A 19,940-nucleotide genomic window follows, 5' to 3' on the forward strand; every position below is an offset into this window, starting at 1 on the left:
AAACCACCTCTAACCTAAATTACTTTTAGCGCGAGTCACGAAAACGTTTAACTAATCCGATTTTATCCTAATATCCCTTGGTCCACGATATACAGATAATGCTAATTTTTGATTAGCATTTTCAATGACGCGTGACAAAAGGAGCTTGAAGCCTTCACTTGTTTTAAATTTGATATGATATTCTGTAATAGTAATTACACGGTCACGGCAAGTAAGTCAATAATTAAAGCAAGAAATATAGGAAACAAATCACTTAATTGTAGAGTCAATTGAAAATCAATTGTAGAGGCTGTACGTCATTTCGCAATTATACAAATAGGGCTCGTACAATGACCATTGCTTCAGCCGGTTGGAGCAAATTACTGCGCCAGGGCACAAAGAGCGGTTGATCATTGAAGCTAACACCTACCACGCTCCTGTAATATGACACGTCTGCAACTGCTCAGGCTGCCGACTGCCGACACACTTAAGATGCCTTAAACAATCGAATTCCTAAAATAGTTTTTATTACCACAGCAATTGAATTCAATGTCGGTGCAACCAACATAACAATGATCTTTGTGGAATATAATAGAACGCACCAATATAATTTGCATTCTAAAACATTGACTCTGGGTTGGAATTTGTTAAATTACAATTGTGAATAGGACTCTTTCTGTCTCTGAACGGGATCTGTGGTTAGAGCACAATAGAAATAGAACAGTTACTTTGTTGTTAGGGATTGAGGCTTGATTGCCTTCAGAGCTGTGACCACAGGTTGGAATATTTATTACTAAGTAGCATTACTTAGAAAAAGAGCGAAACTACTACGATAAGTACAACAACCAACGTATACCAAGAAAATAATACTCGTACTTATAGCATAATAATGCCCGGGATGATATTCAAAGTGGAAAATTCTAAGCGCTTATTTTCGTCTCTGGCCAAATATAGAATGTTGAGGCGATTGAAATAACAAAAAGCTGTTAAAGCAAATACTTCTGTCATTAACATTTTCTAGTAGCCAACAAAAGGCAGTAAGTACATCATGAGTGGTAGGTAAATGTAGGACAACGACAGGAAACAAGAGACACTGTGTAAACACTACACATTACATGGGATGTACAAAAAAGGCAAAACTAACTAACGGTCATCCCTTTGTCTCCAAGCAGAAGAATCATTGTGCAATTCTAAGTATTGTTTTGCAAGAAACCTATTCATCATTTACTTACTTAAGCTACCAGTCAAACAAACTAATGATTATGTGCTTTACGATATGGCTGTATCAATGATATATCAGTGTTACCAGGTATTTTCAAAATATCTAAGACAACACATGGGATGCTAATTGTCCCAATTTTTCACGACTTGTTACTGCCACAAGAATATTTATCTTTCGACGAATTGTGAGTTGGTGATCTTAACGTTCCAACTTACGTAATCCGCGTCCCGCTTTTCGGGGCTAGCAACACTATCAGAAGAAAATCATACAGATTAATGTTTTAAGGAAAAAACCCGCACAGATTTTACGTACTTAAGTACGTACTGTGAATATTTTACTGCACATTTCATCCTCAATAAATAATAAATAAACCTTTATTTAGTTAATCTACGTTGGCGGACAATTACAGCTAGTTCCAAACGACTTCTAGTGATCAGCTGATTTAGGTCATTTGCTTTACGATAATTTTCCTGGAAGCGTGACCCGTGCGGTGCTAGCACATAAATCGCACGAACCTATATTACACATCACAATTTACGCGAAGTATGATGTCTTCACGGGTAATTAAACTAGTTAATGAAAATCCTATAAAGTTAATGTAAAATGGAATAATACGAGTATACTGCAGGTACGAATGCGTCCCTTTATCTTGTCACGCTGATTTTAAGAATAGTGACTAATGAGATTCCGTAATATCTGAAGATCTAACAAAAACGTACCTTACACTTTTTTATAAGGATGTTAAAAGATTACCTCATCCTCGGGCGCTCCCCAAAACACATGACGTCAGTTCGCAACCCGATATAATAATAATAGGATCCCCTGGAATACAAAAGTGAAGGTGCAGGTATAATACAAAAAGCCACCTGTATCGGGATACCTGTTTGTAGACGATGAAATCGAATGGTGTTGTTTGTTGGAGTGTATTTGCTTATGGGACTATCGACTGATAGGAAGGTAAATCACAATAGTACACAGATAACGTAAGAGCGATGTTAAGACGCATTTCTATATATTATGTATTAATCCATTCACAACCATTTTGCAACTGGACATAAAGACCTGTTTCAAATATGAGAATAAATAAATTGACCCCGGCTGTACATAATTACGTAAGAACTGTATGTTTACAATATTACTAATCTTTTTAGCATCCGAAAAGTGATGTCATGGCAAGGCTTTTTAACTCTGATGTTAATCAAACAGTCGAATTTAACAGATGGGGTCTCTTTTTAACAAGTATTGTGGGTGAAGGTTATCATTGAATGATATCGAGTAAATTATAAACAGCAACATAAAAAACACTTGTGACTTGGAAAACGGGACATATTTCAATACTATCATTGAGTGAAATCAACCAGACATAACAACGGAACATTCTTGTTATTTATAAAGCAATTTAAATATATTTATTACACACCAAACTGTTTTAAGCCACATAAAATATCAAAAATATATTACTGAACAGAAGCATATTAATACACTTGCGAATTTCGAGTGATCACAAGTTCAAGGCAGATCAAAAGCCGTTGGCCGTTAAGTGCTAGTATTTAGAACCTAAAGTCAACGATACAGAGTTTATATTGGCCTTAACTGTGATGGGTTGTTTTTTAAACAAGTCAAAAACTGCAATCACATTGTTACGTCGCAGCGGACGCCGGCAACCTGATTGTACCGTTAAACGAACCGCGCAGAACTGACCTAGTGCCGGGAAAGTTATCAGAGACGGCCGTGTGCCGCCGCTTTACGACCCAAGCCCAATATCGCGATCAATCACCATCTCGTATACGTGTAAGTTACCACTGCAAATTGAGTCTACAAACGCGGAGTGGGTCGTTAGCTCATCAGTTCGCGATAAAATCAGCGAGAAATCAAACGGATGATGTCAGTCGTGGAGTAAAACAGGACGTCCTAATGATCTTTTTACTGGCCCGACCTGTTCTAGGTAGTTTAGTTACAGGACGGTCAGTCATGTCATAGCGTTGTCTTTTAATAAGTATTAATTCGATGCAAGTGGAACTGATTCAATTGCTATCACCCATCTAGAGATGGCAATGACCTTTGTCGAAACAATTTATGGCTGTTGGCTCGTGACTGAGGAATATTCAGACGCCTCGACCTCTTTGGATGGGTGAAATCGTATACTGAGAACAGATAACTAGTCATACCATTTTCTCCAAGGGTTACACGTCGTGTCTATAAACAAATTAGTTCAAGTGTCCCCCAGGGCTCGCATCTTGGTCCCGTTTTCTATAAAATGTTTCCGACACAGCATAGCAATTCCTATAACTGACATCGGGCAGAATAGTATTCATATCTTCTACTTTGTTGCTCTGCATATCAGTCAGCTGCACTATACTAATATAATGCAATAGGTAGATAACTTTCCCAAAATAACACCTACTGAAACGGTGATCTTACATATAAAATACATGAAATATGTGTAAAGACAAACGAATTTTTCGAAAAATAAAATAAGGTAACAGATTCCCGATACTGCTGGCGTCGTCGTCGGTCAAGTATTTATAGTTGCGTACGGGGTCGACGTTCCTCACACGTCTCCCACGCCGGCGGCGCAGGCGTACAGGAGACGCGGGATCTAGGAAACACCCATTAAAATTTCACTCTTTAACAACATTTCTCAATTTCCATAAATTTAATTTAAAATATGCTAGCTATAAAATGTCGGCGATGTGAAAATTAAGCTTAAAATAATACGAAAATTATCGGAAGGAAAATTTAAAAAGCTTATTCATAAAGAAAATAACATAGCCCAAAATAAATAATATTTTTTTAAATGGTGGTCACCGTCGCCACAACACCGCAACTCCTTACTAATTAACTGTACGTAGACACTTATATACAATTTAATAACCGCGAAATTCGATTGATCCTTTGCTTTGCATGCAACGTTAAAACAATAATAAGAGCCATCAATTAGTAAATTAAGAAAAAGACACTTCAAGTTATCCAGACAGCAATATTGTATATAACTAGGTGATTTATTGAGAAATTAAATCTTGTTGCAAATATGTAAGGTTACGTTTAATACAAATAAATTACTAGATCAGATAGCTGAATATGGTCACAGAAGTGTCTAGCCTAGAAACGGCGCCTGTATGGGGCGAGTTGTAACGGTTATGAATTGACATGTTGGCCACAAACTTAGTATTGGTGACAGAAAATGTTATCGGGCTTATTATCGATTCATTGCGCGAATACGATTGCGCAACCTAAATCGCAAATGAGTACGATGCTGATGAATGATGAACATACTTTCTGCAGACAAAATAAGTAAGCTAAGTCTAAATAAAGCTTTATGACGGTTCTATTCTACAATATTGAATATAGTACTGACGGATGTGTACCGTTTGACTTTAATGCATTATTTAATTTAGAACCAGTGGTGCGAAACTGGAAAGCAGTAACTGGGCTTGTCAATACAGTGCCGACGACAGTACGTGTATTGCCTATTATGGACGGTGCGTGGCACTTTACGACCCCTACATTCAATAGTCCAAAACGTGGGTTACATCACATGCACGAAACAGTGTCCACATTCACTGACTCATATGTAAAGCTAAATATGGCATGCAACACAAAAATTCAAATGTGACATATGCTCACATACATATATACAATTATATATCGTAATCAGGACGGTACGGAATATTTTATGGACGATAGTATCAAAATTGTAGTTACCATCTGCAGCTTGCAGAAATTATCAGATGATTCCAACAAGCTGTCCGACACATTAAACGTAATTAAGAAGATGCTTAATACTTATAGTATTAAATCACATTAACGTGACCAGCTAAAATATTCCAAATGTCCTCAGGTCAAATGATGTAAGACAACTGGACGCTAATAATTTACGACAAGACATCCAAGAATGTTCTAATAGCTTATTAGTGGCAAACGACTAACGAACTAAAATTATTTGAAAGAGACGAAACGCCGAGTCCGATGTCAGTTGTGGCGACTCATTCATAAACCAGTGTTGGGATTAAAAATAGCGGATTGCTACGACTAATAGTGAAAAATAAAACAGGTGATGCGGGGCGGAGGGTGATGTAGACGAGATGTAGGGTGACAAACAATCGGAGGGCGTTAAACTCGCAGCAGGACGACTTGTCTGTGACTTCAAATTCAAATTACAGATTTTTCCCACTAGGTAGGATTTATATCCAATAGGTACACCAGAAAGCACGACACTAAAATATTAATAGACTTGTTTTTGTGTGTTTAGACTTTGTGAACAAAGAATATTGTGAAAAATATATTCACGTTTGTTAAAACTGTAACATCGCAAAGGATATTGTGCGACTGATTTTGTACAAAAGACGACACAACTCGACGGTTTCTTCTTGTGAATTATAAAATGTTACGCTTACTAATTACTGTTTGGACAGAGTCCCAACAGATAAACACCTAAACCTCAGCCAAAAATACACAGGATGGCGTCGGGTTCATAATAAAACAATTTAATGGGCCAACGCGTTTTCCGCGGTGACGAAATCTTCGCCGACGCATGTGTTGCGTAACCTGAAACACGATCTCTGCAAGAGAAAACTGTAAGGTCGAAGTAATTACGCTACGTCTGCAATAAATTAACAAAACCCTAAAACGCGGGACCAGATGGTCTCAAATTTCAAATCAATATTACTTTTCTTTGAGTTATACCACCCTAATTGCAACAGCGAAAAACGTGGAGGCACCTATGTGTCATTCTCAAATTACCAATATCAATTAGCAGTTTCGCAATGAAAAGAGAATTTAAATAAATTATTTTATTTATTACGTCAGGGTAAATACAGTGTAATATTAAACGGCCGGTCTCTTCCGATGAATATCCATTGCATTGTGCCGCAGGTATCAATCACCTCTGAAGTTCCGGGCTCGCCCATGTTATTACCAAATTTTCCGGTACGACAATACCCTTTGTCCAAACCATTACAAGTATTACGATTAATTAATGCCGCACGTTTTGGTCGGATAGTAGTGTGCAGCGGGGATGCGCTTCACAAACCTGATACAGACAGTCTAATTGTAACAGGTACGCATGAGTAACACGTTTTTATTAGCTACGTGTTACTATAATATTTCATTAGCAGAATTACCGCACATTTACCTACTCAAATACGTGCCAAGGCATAAAAGGATAACCGACATTAAAATCGCATCAATTAAGCATTGTCACGCATAACTATAACAAAAACAATATCATTGAAATCTTCTAATGGAATGAAAATTACTCAGTCAAATATGAGTAGTGATAATCTTTAATAATTTAAATATAACTGACTCGTACGGGATCATAGTGACAAATTGGAGCTACAAAAATATGAACCCACCTCAATAATCGGGGCGATTGTTTACGCGCGAATGCGAGCCGCAGGCGCGGCGGAAACATGCCGGAACCGCGCGTCATTGGCTACGTCTGCTTGAAACTTGGCTGCTTCATTCACATCACCCATCCGTTAACCATCCGTCACTCCCGAGATAAGAATTGTCACGAAAATAGTGAGAAAACCACCAGGGGGGTTAAAATGGCCACATCAAAGCAATTCATCTAAGAAAGCAATATTGCTGTTTGACATTTGTTTGCATTGCGCACTTACTTTTATATGCGCAAATGTCAATTGCAATATTGCTTTCTTAGATGAATTGCTTCGATGTGGCCATTTTAACCCCCAGGTCGAAATCCAGGTGCCAGCCACAAAACAACAGTGTTGAGTGGAATCGCAGATGACCAATTGTAAAGCATAACATGCAATAAACTGGTTATAATAGCTATAGAACTTACTAGAACGATTATACTCAGAAGTACTACAGGGTCAAAGATTGAATCATTAACTGCTACCGAATGTGTGTCATAACAAAACTTCGACTTTTCCAGTAATAACGCTGCAGATCAACCTACTTACGAAATAAAGTTAATATGAAAGTGCGTACTATTAAGAAAATTATCAAATAAATTCAAGAAATACCTACGGCTGTTTTGCATACGAATTGCCTTTTAAATAACATCACAAAGACCGACCAGCAGTAATTCAAGAAAACATGTAGTAATTACCAATTTTCATTAATGAACAAAGAGGCGACGGTAGTAACGCGCGTTTTTTTTTTTGTAGAAAGCGTCGTGTTCCAAAAACGTCGTATCGTGCTGGATCGGTTGGAGACAAGTAAGGAACCATTAGGCGCTCCCATCCTGAGCGTGCGGTAATTTTTATTGCTCTGGCAACCCCGCCTTACATTGTTGTAGGGTTTAATGAGCGTACACTCATGCCTCACTTTGTTTCTTGCGTAGTTTTAAGATACCAGAATCAGTGGATAAGATATTCCTTGCGAAGACAGAAGCATGTACGAGATGTACTTACTTAATCTTTAAAATATTTACAATATTACACAATGTCATGTTGATATCAATAAAAGATGGCATTTATTAAACTTGTAGTGATTACCACGCACATGGTGGTATATTTATCGTAATTAATATTTAACTTACCTACCCATCTTATCATTTTAATTTGTAATAGGTATGTAGTAGGTACTTACGACGAGTTACATCTCGTATTACGCTTCGTAACTTGATATTGTAACTTACCTGAAAATATAAATGAAAACACATTAATACACGAGGTTCAGGAAAAATATAGAAATGAATATTGCATCTGCGTTGTACTCAACAGATGGTTGATGGTATAAATAAGTAACGCCGTGCCATTAAAAATACCCAATTATTTCGTATGCAGACCTATTTACACTCATACATCGACCAAAATTAAACTCTAGCTACATTCCTTTAAGAGCACTAATGTGTAACAAAATGCCCCGTCGCTTCAGAATCTTTCAGATAAATTAAGAAGTCTGTGTTGCTCGTTACATAGGGTTCTGGCGCGCCTTTGATATTTCGCCACGAATAATTTTAAAACGCCATAATGTTGTTAAAATTTGGAGTATGTAAACAGCGCATTTCATTCGTATGCTGTTGGAAATTTTATTTATTTTTAGCTCTAGTGTTTATGTAGAGCTACGACACGCGAGGAAAGAGTCCAATATTCATTAATTTATAAATCATTTCTCATCTCATTGGAGAGCAAATTCTTAATGACGTAATGATTTTAAGTGAACAATACAATACCTAGGCACCTATATATAAAAGTAATCAGCAGTAGCGGTACTTTATCGGAGTGGGCATTATCGCGGTCTAAAGCGTTACCGTTAAATATAAAATGAAATGCAGGATAGGTCGATGTCGAGCCATGCGGGCAACACACTTAAATTAGTTAATCAATATTAGTCCGCCATTTTTGTATACAATTTAGCTTTCCTCTTTTAATTAATTTATGTTAATAAAATTGATTTGTTGTTAATGTATTGAGTTGTTGCGATCCTCACTCACATTCTTAGGTACATTTATAAATTCTTTTTAAAGTTAAAGTATAAAGTTTTTTGTTATAAGTATTTGACTACACCTACGTAAGTACTAAGTAATTATTAGTATCGTTTTTAAAAATCTATTTATACTTTAAGAATTTTATTATAATTTTAGATACTTTACACACAGACAGACAGAGGGATTGTGTCCTCTAACATGATGGACTAATGTTATGGGCGATAGGCTGATCCCTTATCACCATAAGGTTCATCATATCCATCTTTGGAATTCGTATCAACAGTGGCTGCAAGTTGTCTTTGATTACTTGTGGCTCTGCCCACCCCATTAGGGATTACGGGCGTGAGTTTATGTATGTATGTATGTAGATACTTTACTAAGAAAGCTTTGTCATTTCAAAGAAATAACCATTATTTAAAATATTTTAAAAATATCGACTTAACTCTTTTTATACCGTCTAATAATAAAGACTAAAAGTGAATGTACGCAAGCAAAGTATTTGAGAAATTTTAGCAGAAATGACCCAATTAGACTGAAACTGGCCGAGATCCAGAATTTGTATGCAATTCTACTCATTTAAATTGCCAGATGTATGTATGTGGCTAACACAATAACTGTCTTATACTGAGCCTGTTTAATGTTTAAATTCTCACTTAAAACATCCGCTGTATATAAGTACCATCAAGATAATTATGTAAAATCTTTAATAAGGTTATTATAAACAACATTTTATTGCAGCCAACTGAACTCTAACATAAGTGATAAAATATCGTATGTCAGGTACTAATGACGACATTGAGTCTTCGTCAACGAGGCAGCTAGGTTCGTTTATAAGATAAACAAAGTAACCATACAAGGATGATCGGGGTCGGTCTAACCCACATCCAATGATTATAAAGGAATTATTCAATCAGCATCACATTCCTTCCACTCAAAGCGTACATTCAGTTTCATCTTCATATGCCAGACTATCTTCGCCTAAGTAAGGTAGGTATCGAAGATGATAAAATTTGTTACTCATGCCTCAAACCTATCTAAATATAGAACAGTACAGCACCGTTTTCACAAATGTGTTCCTATTTCTCAGAATATGTTTTGTGCTTTGCGGGGGGCACCGAAAACTTAGTAGGAATCAGGGTTAGAAATACCGTTTTAGAATTTAAACATATTAAAACAGCAAAGTCTGGATAGAAGACGCATTATTTGTAGAAGTCAACGGTACAAATGGTATAAACTGGAAGTAATTAAATTAACAGATGACGTCGCGTGGGCGAGTGAGCAAACACACGATGTGTTAGTAGAGTAAGAGTGATAGAGATACGTCTAATAGGCAAGAAGGAATGAGATGGTATGAATCTATCAGCGTCTGCATTGAAGACGCAAGCATACATCTCTCGCGTGAGTCACTAGCGCTTGACATTTTTAGTCACGATCTAGAATCTGATTTTAAATTTGGCAAAATCTGTTTGTAAATAATGCTAACTAATTCTACTTATGTGTACAATAACTTATTTCTCTACAATAAGCTTTTGTTAATCTTATGTCGACAATATTCATTGGCTTTAAAGTTTGTATCTCATTTTAAAAGGTGATGAGATGTCAATATTAAATAACAATTTATATTTAACGATGTTGTTTGGTTAACTCGAGCATCGAGTGTTGTGTAACCACATGAATGAATCGGTAAACGTTGAGCGTTCACCAAATTGCTTAACGCGAAATGAATGGGACCCTTAAGTCGTATACACACACTAGAGCCGAAGCAGGCCGGCGCCGGCGCATCCCACACGTGTGGCGCAACGGAGGCACTTTCGACATTGCCCTGTTTGTATTGCTAGTTAGTAACGCCTTGCCTGTCGATTATAGAAAGCGAATTGGGGGAGTCGATGTGAAAAAAATCTCAGCAATATTTAACGTTGATGTCATAATCATAACCTAACCTTGTTTAACCGAACGTTGATTAACTTCACTATCTTAATTCCACGTGTGCACCGGTAGTTCTCATTTGCACAGTTGATACCTACCTAAATTAAATATAAGTAGCCCAGCTGATATAATAATGTGGTGGTAATAAAACTGTCGCAGGGATAGACCAGTCACTAGATGTCGCCAGACTGTCGCCGCCGACGTACTTACCTACTTTCGTAGAAAGTTGAAGAACTAGACCGACCGCGTTTGGTCGTATTACGAAATATCACAGAATCACACGGATTATTTTGATTTTCACTCTGCAGAAGCAAATATGCAGTCAAATGTGTACAGTGTGGGCGGGGTCGATGATCAATTTAGCGTTTCACAGCAATTTAAAAATTAACATTTGGTTTGGTTGACCATTTTTAAGTCTTGGGCACCGTCGGCGACAAGAAAGCTACTTATAAATGTGACAGTGGAATAATAAATGTTTACGAATTTCCATAAACAGATAACAAATAAATAAACTACAATTAACTGACTAGTCTTCATTGTTGAAGAGTCGTTGGTATAAACATTAAATAACAGGTCAGGCAGCAAACAGCGCAGGCGCTAGGCGCGAGGTACGAAGCAGCACATGCATCGCGATTAGTGCGGACTGCGCGCGTGAAGGCCGGACAGCGCGTTATCGCCGGCCACGGTAATAGGGTAAACAATAACAATAATGTGTTTTCACTTTACTGTAACGGTACGGTGACATTCGCTTATTTGGACCGCACTACCGGTACTCAAGTACACGATTGTGTCCCCTAAATGTACGATTGCCTTACTTTGAAGTTTGTACATACGTACTCACTCGTTTCAAAATTCAACTGTTTTCTCCTCGTGTTAATAAATGCGGAAATAATCAAAACTTCTGTCTCTACTTCATCATAATATTAATCACTTGCACTGACACCCATTTGTGTCCGAACATAATGATTTATTATGATAAGAGGACTGCTTTATTGCCTTATTCAATTGGATTAGCGATTAGTTATCAGCATTTGAATTTGTGATCTATATTTAAAGTCAGTTACTCTATTTCGGGGTATTTCGGGGGGGGGGGGGGGGGGCTACGGGGTATAACGTAGAACCCTTGTCCAGGGATACGGGTGAAGACCTCAACGGCTGCAGAGGCGGAGATGGGAGCTATCGGTACGGCAATGCAGGACGGAAGGGGCATGTCACAGGGACTGTAACCTGGAACCTGACAGAGGGCAGCAGTAACTGTCAGTACTATTCAGAGGCAGAGGACAGGAGTCCTAGTATGGCTTTGTAATAGACTACTCTGGGCGCCATCCCACTTGCGTCAGACAGAGTACTGCGGGGCGGAAGGCAAGAGGGAAACCACTGCCCTATTTTTCCCTAAAAAGTAGCATGGAGAGTATTCGGAAAATGCTACACCGACAAGAGCGTGGCTCTTAAATTGATGATGATGACTCTATTTCCGTCGCACGTAGCAGTAGCATTTTATTTTAATCTGGTTCCGCTTTTATTTGATTTTCCGGATAGTATTTAATCATTACCAGTAATATGCCAAGCATATCTAAATGATTCAAGGCGACGTGGTTTAGTTACATTCAATTTAGTGCTTAGCAGGCACCAAGGTTGTTGACGTAAATCTGTCAAGTGCAAGTCGACAAACAGTGTAGATACTCAGCGCGTACACAACCATACATAAAATATCAAAATCCTTTTTTGTCTAAACATGAAAATTTATTCACCTATTGTATTATGTGGGTCAATAGTTTTCCATTAGGTACTTTGACCGACCGACTGGTGGTGTCGGCAGCTAGTAATGCATTCAACTACTATCATCGTACATGTAACAATGTAGCAGTTTCGACGAACATTTGCAGATCTAATAGATATGCACTTACATACAGCTTACAATAGTTTACCATTTATTTACAAATGAAAGGTAAAAAATCTTTGGTAAGTTTTAAGCTTAAGTACCACAGACATCACACAACATTTCATTCGATGTAAAATATTGCAAATCGCATCATGTATCAGTCTATAGAGACACAGGATATTATTAGGTCCCGTTATCCATGCGTGTGCCTGGCAGACGTTTCCCTTCGCGCATCCTTTAGACTTAAACCCTGGGGCTGTCGAGACCGTTTCTCACAGCACACCCACAGCATACCCTATTTGGTTGAGATAACGAGACATCCGCCGGTAAGTGTGAACACCAATCGTAAGGGAAGCTTTAAAATCTTTATCGCCGGTACTCAAACTGACACGCAATGTGCTTTACCTATTGCCTACATACATGCCTACATAGTTATTAGCAGTAAAATCAATAATGATATTGTTCTCGCTGGTATCGAATATAGAAACTTGCGGTTTCCCTAAGCAATAGTTTGTAGCTGCGTATGATAGGATAAGGAACACCTAAGAGAGCTTTTGTAGGAATTGAATAGAAATTCATGATACTAAGTAACTGGTTGTTGTAAGCAGACGCGGGACAGGCGACTAAACAATTCCGTAGGCGTCACGAGGGCCACAATTAATCTAAGCTGGTCTACTCAGCAAGTCACCTTCGTCAGTCGTGGGTTGTAGGCTCCCACGCTGACTCAGACCTTTTTGTTACACGCTGTTAACAATGTCTTGTTCCAAGCTAAGTAACTTGCTGAATATTCACGTATGTTAAACGTTTCTTGCAAGAGCGCCCATAAAACTTAATTATGTTTAGTTACGTTACTGCGTCTATTTAAAGTATTCACTAGTCGAGCATATAGGTTAAATATCTAATCTGCATTATATGTTACGTAATTAATGTATAGATATATAAAAAAAAATATACCGTCTCGAAAGAAAATACATTGGAGTTAATCCAAAATATGAATAGAAAACCTGGCGACAAAGTAGCGCATCTTGAATCACAATTATCACATTGAAGTCGTTTTCCAGCGGCTTGTTGATTTATACGATCTTTTGTTATTTGTGTATCGACGACTTTCTATCTCAAGGCGCCACATTATTCTTTCAAACAATGAACGAAAACACCATTTCTAAAAACATATTCTGTCTACTATAAATCATAGAGTCGCGTAGGAGCCGAAAAGGTGCGAGTTTGATTACGGAACCGAAATCTAAAGGCGATGGTGTTGGGATTGTCTGGTGGGGCGCGTAGGCCTCGGGTCCACCCACAGGACAGGTTCACGCATTCTGAAGCGATCGATTTTCATTTCAAATTACAGTGCTCACGCGCAGCGCGGCCCACGCGCCCTTCCCGAACGCATTCCTTATGCGTTCAAGTACACCCGAGCGCAATGGTCACCCGCTTTCATTAACATTCCATGTAGGTGTCACAGATATTTGATTGTACTTTGTCGAGACAAAAGGTAACGTACAACTAAAAACATGTAATCAAGAGGTAATAGCCAACGGAAAATAAGACATTTCATGTGAACGCGTCGATTATAGGCATTGTTCCAAGTTTACTAATGACAGTCGCTGATGCACGCACATAAAGCGTACATATAATGTTTTCATGGTCTTAGAAAAAGTATATCTCATTAGTAGAGCGATCACGTAGGTTAGAACGGGCGTAGTAGATACGTCGAGTAGCAGTGTCGTGGGAACGGGTAAAGAATGGGTGTCTCGCATGATCCAGTTTTCTAGAGATGCTGTGCAGCCTTATCGAGGTCGAGGCGATAATGACTCGCATGTCAATATTTGCTTTCTGGAGCATTTCTTAGACAAAGCCAAGAAAACAGGTCTTCGCTGATGACACTTCTTTGAGATAAACCGCTCAGAAGCGAAGATCGAGCTAGTTTTTAAACAGAAAGTAATTTAAAAACCCTAATTTGGGCGACATGACAAATGGCGACGCCGAGAAGGTTGAAATACAAAATCCATCGAAATATCGATGACTTGAATCGTATTAATTAAGCAACCCACGACAAGTTACAACGTGTTGGAGCGACTGGAACAGCCTTGGCTCCTACACCTCCACGCTGCCCACGGCTACCCTCATTTGGTCATCGGCGTGGGCGCCGTCTAATCTCTGCTAAGCAACCTTATAATGACCCAACTAAGACTCATATTAGCAGGGGTTGCGGAACAGACAACTTCTAAGGTAGGAGGCGCCTACACATCAATACGCAATTATTGCTGTGCCTAGATACTTGTATTAAGTCGTTGATTTCATTTTAACATTGCTATCGAGGCCAAGAGGTAGGTAGAGGTAGATAATAAAGACCTACTAACTATTAATTACAAAAATATTTGACCATTTTCATGAGACTAATACTTAATTGCATAACATATTTTGTTATAACGTAAGGAATAGGTACTAACTGAATGTAGGTAGGTACACACGTGATGAAATTTCTAAGATAAGAATGTTTTAAAGGCTATTAAACTCACTTTATCTCTTATCGAAGCGTAATCTGCAAGTAGAACATAAGTACCTCGCTATTACATGATATACTTACTTATCTATAAATCAGGAATATGTTGTAGACACTGATTGTTTGTCATATCTAGAGGTATTATCAAAAAATGTTAAATAATGTTTCATACTTTATCTTGTCCGTATTGGTACCCATATTCAAGTTCCGATATTATTTTGATTGACGAATTTGTACGTATGTTATTTACTTTTGTTAGCATTGTTATTTTAGTTGATGCTCACGGTTCTTGGAATGCAAACAGCCCAATGGTTCGATATGTAAACAAGATGAAATGAAATTGCTTTAGAGCATTAAACGTTCCGTGTTATTAAATGTCAGCATGCATTGTTGAATAATCCATCGTAGTTGCCAACCAATTTAATAATGGATGAACTTTAAACTTCATCATTAAAAACATGGCCTGCTTTATTAATAGGTAGGTAGGTACTTTGATTCTTAATATCTGGGTCTTGTTTCTAGTGAAGATTTTAGTAATAACTTTTGGGTTTCTTTTTATTTTGATGAGTCTGATCGTTGGGTGTACACTAGATACTGTCTATCGGTTGTGTGTTATGCTTAATTTTCCAGTGTCGAAAATAGCCACCGTAATTTCTTAGTTCGGCGTAACGCGATACGCCACGCCTGTCGGCCTGTCAGCTCGCCGTCGATATTTTCGTCAAGTCTTCACAGTTCATACTGGCCGGCGACGTGTCAAATAAACCATAAAACGATCCACTGCTAGGTCGTATTTTTTCTTCTGGACATATACTGCGAAAACATCTAAATCTTGTATAATGTCAACAAGCGAAACTCGACATTGGCCATTACCCAATCTCAATGACTCAGTCTCCTTACTTGTCTTATCAAAAGGAAATTAAAGAAAAGATTCGGTACTTGAGCTGAGAGCCCTCGCTTTTTAAGGCAAATGTTAAAGCAACAAGTTTTTGACAGTGTTGCAAGCGACGTATTCAAGTTGCGTGTATTTTTAATATACATCAAAGATATAAAATTTACAATGTTTTGAAATGTCTTTATAACGAGATATTTACGAAATATTGTGTGTAGACAAGTAGGTACTTCGTATTTATACCTACTGAAGGATGATAAGTAACATACGGATGTTAAAGATTTTTCGTTCTTACAGTTGTATCGCGACAGACCATGTTAGATTCTTGGGCTACTGACACATTTTGTAATTGGCTTATTTAAATTCATGTAAACATTGACAGTGTACCGACTAACATGCACGAAGACATCTGCTGATGTATTCAAATTCGGGCCAACTGCTTATTATTGTTGTACTTTATCCAACCATAGCATACTATCGATATGCTTGCTGAATATAAAAGCAGTGAAAGCGGCCAAAACCACCAAAACTTTAATCATTTGAGTAGGTGGACAAAAGACGAAGGTTTATACCGAATATTCATAAGGTATCGGTTTAAGTATGCCATTGATTATGAATTTTATGTTGTCGTAGGTACTTACACCACCAACATTATGTTTTGTACAAGATTGCTTTAATGTGTTCTTATAGTCGGAATTTTCTTCTTCGAATTGTGTAGATGAAGATTGATAAATTGTTTGAATTAAACTTTTTTGTTATTGGATGCATGTATTTGTCATGGTGCTAACGTCTTAGATAAGTATGTACAGTCATGAGCAATATAATGTACCCACTATAGGACTCTCTCGCACTAACATATTTGACATTTAGTGAGACTTACAGTTCGATTTGTCAACAAAGTTAATGTGACATGGTACTAAAGTGTATACATTTAATGCTCGTGACCGTACCTAGGTATGTTGCGAAAATATTACCAGATGGCGTCGAAATTCACAATTCAACTCCACAGAAACATTTATTATGGGTACTGGTTATGACATGTAGAGGTGTCGTGTAGGCCGATAGACCTTGCTTTGCTTAAAGACGTGACTTGTGTTGATAATGAATTTTCAAGACGCATGTCAGAATTCTTTATAGGTAGGTAGATACCTATAAGCTATTGTACAGTCCAACTTTTAAAAAAAGACAAAATCAGCCTTAAAAAATGTTTCTCTTATGTGTATAATCTTAACTGCACATAATTCTTTCTATAGGTACTAAAAAGGAATCCAGATAAAAAATAATATGGTTTCTGTCTACGAGACACGAGGAAGAGAAACACTTGTAAATAATATTAGTTTCACATATATTATTAAATACGTATATGTATAGTGCATCTACCGGCTTCTACATATATAGTGTTAGATTGCCAACAAACTGGAAACTGGCCTCACTAATTACACCTACCTATATGTTAAAATATCAATAAAATATGTAATTTATTCGTAATAATGCATAATTACCTACCTACGTTCATTCATGTTACAGAGCTCAAGGTTCTTATAAGACTCTTTTATATTTTGTTTAGTTTTGTATAAAGAGAAAGTAACTCAGCATTTATGATAGTACGTAGGTACATTTGACATTAAATAATAAAGGTAGGTACAAAAGTGTATAAAACTGCCAAACTGGTTTGGTTATCATAAACTAAATCATAGCGCTCGCGTCAACCAATTATCACAGTTTTCACTGCTTGCAATACATATTATAGCTGTTTTACATAACCTCAAAAACTAATGAAATTGTACATTGATATCTGAACACAGTGAACTGTGAGTGAGTACTCGCCTCGCAGGCCGAGTGACAAGCTAGACCAGTTGGTACGCATTCAGTAGTCGTGATAAGGGACACTATTCACTGGTCGCTGTGTCCATAAAACGAGGCTACAAGGAGCGCGCTGCGAACTGCGCCTGCGCTGCGTACAAATCTCGTGCGCTTGCGGCCGGTGGACAACCGTACGGTACCTACATGTAGTGGCGACATTCCGCCAACTCGCGCGGAATGTACCACGGCCCTGCAAACAGGTTACCTTCTCAGGGCTCACGATCCTTTCGGCGCGCGCGCCCCAATTATCAAATTATAACCTCACATTGAAACTCTTACAAAGTCTACTAATTAACAAAGATTTATTTACAACAGCTGCGACGCGGTCGACGAAATGAGCAACGAAAACGTGGACATTAAACCCGTTTGATACATTCATTTCACCAATCTCTCGTCGGCGACAATCTAACGACTATTGACCGCAAATCCCCGTCGGCAAGTCGTTCTGCTTTACTTCGCTTTCCGAAATGAAGGATCGCATTACAAACACCACTGGACCATAACTCGGCGGGGCGAAGACGAAAATAAACTTAATATCGTGTGCGTTGTAGCATTTGTCGACGCATCCAATTTATGATCAGGACGGTGACAAGAATCGGTGATAGGCACTGTACACTCGCCTGAAGAAGCTTTGTTAATATTGTGATTTGTTTTTCACCTACCTTCATCCAGAAGTCTCTCCATGTGCATGAAAATATTCGGGAACGCAGCCAGTTGCTTCCTGTCTTTGAGCAACTGAGCTAAGTAGTCCGCTATACTTTGCGTCGAAGGATTGGTATTATCACACATTTTGAATACTATTTATAGAACTACAGACACGTTAAATGTTTCTATCAACACGTTCAAATATGAAATTGTACTTTAGTTGCTAGTTATTGTTATATTTTGTGAGATTTGTTAGAAAAGTTAAACTTCACTACCACACACATCGAAGTTTCGACCACCACTAAATGACGAAGTTGACCGAAGTGAAGTTGTGCGGGGCGAATATAGCGCTGCGCCTGCGCTCTTGTCGAATGGTTTTTTGTGAGCGCGTGCGGCTCCGTATTCCATGTAGGCGAGGAGCGACATGTAGTTGTCTTGCTCGCACTCACTCGTGATCGCATTCGTCTCACTCTGACGTCGCCCGACTGCTACAAGCGCTCGAGTCGCCATCTAGTTAACCCACTTACAATCACCAACCTACCATTCATTACTTTGCTGTGCTGTGGTGCTACCTTAGTGAATTAATTAATACATCTGATTAATAAGTGATTGATAACATGTAATATTTGCATAACATAATGTGGGATGGAAATTATCATATAAATGTAGACAACATTACTGCACAATTTAGGTACTAAAACTTATAAGTAGGGCAGTGTCAACCCACGCTAAATATCTTGCTTGATAGGTATATTGTAAACGGAAAAAAATAATATTAGTCAAGACATGAGTTAGTAATAATAAAAGAGGTTAAAAGTCAATATTACACGGTAGTTAATAGCGCATGCTAGAGAGATGAATGAATACATGAGGGTCTAAATTGCCCGTATTGTATTGTAATCGTAACCCCCTTCCCATTCCTGCCGTAATTAAAACGCTTTAAAAAAGTCGCAAATTACTAGGTAGCTGCACTTTGTTTTTTTTTTTACATTCAAAGCTTGGAGTGTTGTGTAGTATAAAAAAGAAGGTTAAAATTATATTAATAATCTCTCAATGAACGCACTGGATATACTAGAACCCATTTTCGGACTCAAAAACCTAGATCCTGTATAAGTGTGTATTATACTTTTTTACCTATTAAATTACCAATACTTTTGGAGCTGGATTGAAAATTAAGCATTCAAATATAGATTACCTATTTACTACACTTTAAATTCAGCCCTCGCGGCATTGCAATAACCGTAAGACGTATATCTACGTAGATAATATTCGCTGCGCCTTTTGGTCGAAACCCTCGATATAATACGCGCCGCGTGCGGCTCGGTTGGCATGCAAACCCTACTGGGATGAATTTCGAAACATCGAATGTCATTCATTCAATCATTAGGGACACAGCAAAAATATTCTAAGAGCTTTTTTATTTTTGTAACTTGTGTAATAATATTATACACATCTAATGAAAAATCGCCGAGAAATGCTTCCACCAGATTATTACTTGTAGTAAAACGTCCGAATGACAGTACTTACCTACTTACTAGCTCGTATCGCATAAACATAAACTGACGACTATATCCCAAAGGGTAGTCAGAGGTACATCCATCGCAAGGTGAACTAAGTACCCACACC

General features: G+C 38.0%; 1 protein-coding gene across 6 annotated transcripts in view; it reads right to left on the bottom strand.

The window, feature by feature from the left end:
- The window catches only part of LOC126370476 (protein held out wings), a 69,111-nt gene extending 50,428 nt beyond the window's left edge, over nt 1-18,683 (bottom strand). For 4 of the 6 annotated variants that reach the window (XR_007566876.1, XM_050015350.1, XM_050015348.1 and 1 more), the window contains exon 1: nt 18,332-18,682. Coding sequence is in view for 5 of the 6 variants with exons in the window: in XM_050015350.1 (XP_049871307.1) it covers nt 18,332-18,458 (127 nt within the window). In the remaining variant the exon portion in view is untranslated. Of the gene's footprint in view, nt 1-18,331 lie in introns of all 6 variants that reach the window. The other 2 variants (XM_050015349.1, XM_050015352.1) reach the window with 1 other exon arrangement.
- Between the last annotated feature and the right edge of the window lie 1,257 nt (nt 18,684-19,940).

The sequence above is a fragment of the Pectinophora gossypiella genome, chromosome 10 (genome assembly GCF_024362695.1).
Source record: "Pectinophora gossypiella chromosome 10, ilPecGoss1.1, whole genome shotgun sequence".
Lineage (NCBI taxonomy): Eukaryota > Metazoa > Arthropoda > Insecta > Lepidoptera > Gelechiidae > Pectinophora > Pectinophora gossypiella.